Here is a 5,938-nt window from a genome sequence, read left to right on the forward strand (position 1 = left end):
TTTTTGTGCTAGAATTTCTATTAACCTTGAATCATCAAAATTCCCTGGCAAGGGGAAGAGCACTTTGTTTTTACAACATTCTCTGGCACTGAATGGGTTAACACTTAAATTAGGCAGCAGTTGTTTTCCTACTTTGAGACTTTTCTGTTCAACAATTCAATTAGGCAGCAGTTGTGTTCTTACTTTTGAATTTAGTACCTCTATCTATTTAACAGTTAAAAGACTGATGCTTGTCAAAGCTTTCCAACATAACTTCTATGTTTAATATTTAAAAGACTAATGCTTGTCAAAGCTCCCCTCCCTGCACAGTTTTTTTAAAAAAACAAATGCTATGGACAGATGCCTGAAACAGATTTGCAACTGGTTCCATCACAGATGCCTCAACCAGTCAGGTTTCCAAGACTTTGTTGTGTGTTCACAGATGGCTCAACCGATCTGAATGTTGCTCTCAAGATATCTTGGGAAAATTTTACATGCAAAGCTTATACCAACTCAACTCTTTTCTCCGAAAACATTTTGGCGACGGTGGGGGTGAGGGGCCAGGTGTAGGGGGAATTTGTACAGACTCCCTTTGTCAATCCGAATCCTTCTATGAGATGGGGATTTTTCTGTTTGTTTTTTATACAGACAGCCACAGTCAATCTGAATCCTAAAAAACAACAACAAAAAAAAACCCCATTCTGGGGTGAATTCTATCCACAAGACAATTCTCCATCTGAATCCTTCTTATAAACATTTTTGATCAATTTTCTACAAACAGCCATAGTGAGACAGACAACCATACTCAATCTGGATCTTTCCCATGCACACACACACATACGCATAAATATTCTTAGGAGAATTTACACACACACACAGACACACACACGCGCGCGTACACATAAATAAAGGAAGCAGTGCGAGTGCTAAGCAGAAGAAAGCGGGCTGTGTGGGGAGACCTAAGGCGATGAGAAACAAAATCACCCACAGTTTGCACAGCCTTCACTGCCGAGGCTCTCTGACCAACACCACTCCACAGCCACAGCCAGCTACTCTCACTACAGCTCAACAACTCTCAGGGTTAGTAGTAAAGTGTCTCCAGTACAACCAATACATCAACACAAGCTAATATCTCAACCGTGATACAAACATATATACATGTTTTGTTGTTTGTTTGTTTGGGTTTTTTTTCTCTCCTCAATCAATCAGTACGTAGGCAGGCCTGCACACCTGGTCGGCCTAGAAATGTCTGTCAGATCAGATATAGTTGAAACGGTGAAAGGGCTTCAATAATTATGTACACCTTTATCTTGCTCACTTGTTTGGATTCTGGGAGAACAGTGTGACCAATATCTGATCAACACCAAGCAGCCTTTGGAGACTGGTAATGTGAACAGGGTAAACCCACCCTTAAACCAAAAAAAAAAAAACCCAAAAAACCTCAAACACACGTTTTCATCAACAAGCCTTCTGGGTTCCGACCTGAAGCCAAGTGTGTCCCAAGTGTCATCAGTGGATATGACAGGCATCCGATAAAGGCGTGAACACATATCACATAGCGCCTGGCACAAATCACTACTTAGGTGTCTGCCAACGGGGACAGGTGTCGGCATGTTTTCCACAGGTGATAATACACTAGCTTCTCTTCTGTCAGGTTATCCGGAGATATGGCAGGAGGAATCTGGATATCCCAGGAAAACATCACAATGTGGAATATCTCCATGTTATCACTTTGACCTCTTCTCAGCGGACGAAATCTTTTGACAAAGTCAGGAATTTTAGCAAATACTCATTCACGTGTGGACCAGCAACAGTGAATGGGGAGGGGGGGAAAAGAAAAGAAATGCGTCTCTTTTAAATCTCAAAATAAAGTAATAAAGGAAACATTGCACTGAAACCTAGGGATGTGTATCACAAATGACATTATTTCTTCTCACCAATTTTCCCCATTTTACAATCACCCACCCTCTCACACCCAAATCCACCCACCCCAGTGTGAAAGGGAAAACTTTAAAAATTACCATGCATATTGCATGGTATATGTGGCTTACATTTTTCAACATTTGCCTCTCAAAATAACAAAACCCTTTCTGCAAGAAATCATCTTTCAGCCTGTCTCTCAACATAACAAAACCTTACTGCAAGAAATGATCTTTCATCATACTGCCCAGAATAAACAAGCACACATCCATCAAAGCCATAAGATCTCTTCCATGCACTCTTTGAACTATTCAATGGCCGTAATCTCTTCCAGACCTGTTCCAACATTTTTCAAGGTAGTTTCTCATGATAGGAAACCAGCTAGTGTTTTTTCAATACTATAAGTGTCAAAAAAAGAACAAAAAAAAAAGAAAAAAAAGAAAAAAAAAAAAGAAAGAAAAGAAGAAATCATTTAGGAGTGACAAACCAAAACTACCCATGGACCACAAAGACTTGTACTGAACATCTACCCCACATCACTCACTCTCCCCCAAGCCCCCACCAACTCCCCGCCTTTTTTCAGATACCATTAAAGCTGGGTTCTTCATGAACTCTCTCCTTCATAGAGAAAATACAAAACTTTGACTTGTCGATCCACCTGCTTGGCTAAAAAAAAAAAAAAAACAAAAAAAAAACCACCGTTGTCATCCTTTAAGTCCTGAGATCGTTCGGACGGGGAAGGGCCGCTTCCTGGCTGGTGGCAGGCTGGGGCGACAACAAGGGACTGGCCGCGACCTGGGGTAGGAGGTCAGCAACCCCAACCTCCTTCTCCTGCCTCTGGGGCCCTCCTCCCAGTCTCCAGCGACGTGACGCGGCATCATGACAACAGTCCCCCCCTCCTCCCTCTGTCCTCACACCTGCCACAACAGCAGGTGGTTGGTGCTGTCGTCTCGCCCTGCTGACTCGTTGGCAGAGTTGTTGCGAAAGTCCTCATAGCCGTCACCCCCGGAGATGACCAGCATGCGGGTGGCCATGGTGGCCGTGGTGGCGGCCATGGAGGACCGGCGATGGATGTCCGGCAGCCCCCCCTTCACCCCACCCTCCCCATGATGGCCGTCCCGGTGACCGTGACCCCCAGACCCCCCACCGATGACGTCCATCTTGGGCCCAGCGGGCAGGCTCCACAGCTCCACGGCCGTCAGGAAGCGAACATGGCCTGTGTGGCCGTACACCAGGCCTGGGGACACAGAGAGGGAGGAGGGTGGTGGTGTGTGTAATATCTTCAGTCTATTTGTGTAAACATTCTGATAAAATTGATTATTGGTAACCTGGGCAATTCAAAAACTTGTTTTTTGTTGACGTTACTGAATAGGTGGCATTAAAAGATTGCAGCTCAAATATGGAGTCTGTTATTCTATTGTATGAAATAACAGCGATTCTACAGTGTGAGGGTGGGGGTGTGGTCATTAATGGATCACTCTGTACTTGTCATGGGTCACTGATGATTGATAGATGATGATGGACGTGATGATGATATGGCAAGAGAGAGTGTGAGAGAGAGTTTGTATTAGTGCTCTGTGTGGTGTGTGTGTGTGTGTGTGTGTGTGTGTGTGTGTGTGTGTGTGTGTGTGTGTGTGTGTGAGTGTGAATAAAAAGCACACATTTACACATTTTCATGTATGTGTGGGGGACACAGAGGGTGGGAGGGTGTCATGGATCACTGATGGGTCATTTCTGTTCTTGCCATGGTTCACTGATAGATAATGATGATGATGCTGGTGATGATATGGAGAGGGAGAGGGAGATAGAGAGTTTGTATTAGTGCTGTGTGGGAGTGTGTATGTGTGCACATGACAGTGCGTGCATGTGTGTGTGTTTGTCAATAAAAGGAGTGCACATTTATACATGTGTGTGGGATGCAGAGGGAAGGGGAGGTGGGAGGGTGACATGGGTCATTAATGGGTCATTCTGTTCTGGTCATGGGTCATAGATAGATGATGATGACGACGGTGATATGGAGAGGGACAGTGAATGACAAAGTTTGTATCAGCGCTGTGTGTGTGTGTGGTGTGTGTGTGTGTGTGTGTGTGTGTATGTGTGTGTGTGTGTGTGTGTGTGTGTGTGTGTGTGTGTGTGCGCGCGTGCGCATGCACATGTGCGTACAGGTGTGTGTGTAAATAAAAAGAGCATACATTTTTACATTTTGGTATACATGTGTAGGACACAGAGGGAAGGGGAGGTGGAAGGGTGTCATGGGTTATTAATGGGTCATTCTGTTCTTGTCATGGTTCTTTGATAGATGATGATGGTGTGCTGGTGATGATATGGAGAGGGAGAGGAAGAGAGAGAGATTGTACTAGCGCTCTGCTTTTGTGTGTGTGTGTGTGTGTGTGTGTGCGTGTGTGTGTGAATGAGTGCTTGTGTGTGCGTGTGCATGTGTGTAAATAAAAAGAGCACACATCTGAATCATACGTTTTCATACATATGCATATGTATGTGTGTAGCTACAAGTCATCAATAAAAAAAAAAAAAGACACAAATTCTCTCAAAAATCTCCATAACCACAGTCACCTGACGAAGAAAAAACAGAAGAAGAAAAAAAACAACAACCCAAAACACAGTACCAGTGACGGTGGGCGTGGCCAGCGCCCCGTGGGTGGTGGTGGAGGTGATCTTGGGGATGGGGACGGTGAGGATGACGCCGGCGCTGGTGCCCACCCACAGCAGGTCCTTGCAGACCAGCAGGGCCGTGATGCGCAGGCACGCAGCTTTGTGCTGCCGGATTATGTCGTCCGCCGCTGTCCATCGCCAAAAATAAAACACCTTTTATGATAATGTGGATACCTATATAGTGTTAATCATCGGTCAGAGATGATACTCTAATCGCTTTACAAACACCAAAGTCAAAAAACATGTATTGTGATGATATGAATACTCATACGGCACCTGTCATTAATCAGAAACCCAACTCAAGGAGCTTTACAAACACCAAGTTGTTTGCAAAACAGGCCGCCCACCTGGGTCAAGGCGACAGACAGCTGCCACTGAGCGCTCATCATTCGTTCTTTTGTATTTGTTTGTATTTGTATTACTCTTTTTGTCACAACAGATTTCTCTATGTGAAATTCAGGCTGCTCTCCCTGGCGTCGCTACATTGAGAGTGCCACCCATTTTTTGGATGTATTTTATTCTGCCTGCAATTTTGTTTGTTTTCCTATCAAAGTGGATTATTCTACAGAATTTTTTGCCAGGGACAACCCTGAATGGTCAAGATGTTCATCTGCCAGTACAGTGTCCGTCAGGGTCTGGGTTCTTATCCCGGTCTCGCCTTTTCTCCCAAGTTTGGGAAATCAAACTGAGCGTCTTGTCATTTGGATGAGACAATAAACCGAGGTCCTGAGTGCAGTACACCCTTAGCACACTGAAAAAGAACCCGTGGCGATGTCAGTATTGTCCTCTGGCAAAATTCTGTAGAAGAAATCCAGTCGGATAAGTACACAAATATATATATATATATATGTGCATGCACTCATAGCTTGTCTAACAGGTTGGGTTATGCTGCTGATAGGCATCTTCCTAGCATATTGACACAGCTTATATGGACTTGTCAGAATGCAGTGATGTCTTACACAAATATATATATATATATATATATATATGCATGCACTCATAGCTTGTCTAAGAGGTTGGGTTATGCTGCTGATAGGCATCTTCCTAGCAGATTGACACAGCTTATATGGACTTGTCAGAATGCAGTGATGTCTTCTTGAGAAACTGAAACGGAGAAATTAAATGACACCTCCTTGAGGCTGAAATAACCGGGTATATGACCAGTGTCAGAGTCTGTCTGTTCATTTGTGGATATGGAAATAATATGAAAAATGTTAGTCTTTCTCTGTGTGTGCATGCGTGCGTGAGTGCGTGCGGGCGGGGGAGGGTGTGGGTGGGTGGGTGGGTATGTGTGGGTGTGGGTGGGTAGGTGGGTGTGGGTGCATGCGTGTGTGACTGAAACCTCATTGAAGCACAAAGGAAACTAATG

General features: G+C 44.4%; 1 protein-coding gene across 2 annotated transcripts in view; it reads right to left on the minus strand.

The window, feature by feature from the left end:
• Positions 1-2,424: 2,424 nt before the first annotated feature.
• The window catches only part of LOC143284268 (rho guanine nucleotide exchange factor 17-like), a 64,337-nt gene continuing 60,823 nt past the window's right edge, over positions 2,425-5,938 (minus strand). For both annotated transcript variants that reach the window (XM_076590955.1, XM_076590954.1), the window contains exons 23-24: positions 4,524-4,697; positions 2,425-3,136 (exon numbers count right to left, since the gene is read on the minus strand). In XM_076590955.1, the coding sequence (XP_076447070.1) occupies positions 2,811-3,136; positions 4,524-4,697 (500 nt within the window). In that variant the 3' untranslated portion in view covers positions 2,425-2,810. The remainder of the gene's footprint in view (positions 3,137-4,523; positions 4,698-5,938) is intronic.

Source organism: Babylonia areolata, chromosome 7 (assembly GCF_041734735.1).
Source record: "Babylonia areolata isolate BAREFJ2019XMU chromosome 7, ASM4173473v1, whole genome shotgun sequence".
NCBI classification, from domain to species: domain Eukaryota; kingdom Metazoa; phylum Mollusca; class Gastropoda; order Neogastropoda; family Buccinidae; genus Babylonia; species Babylonia areolata.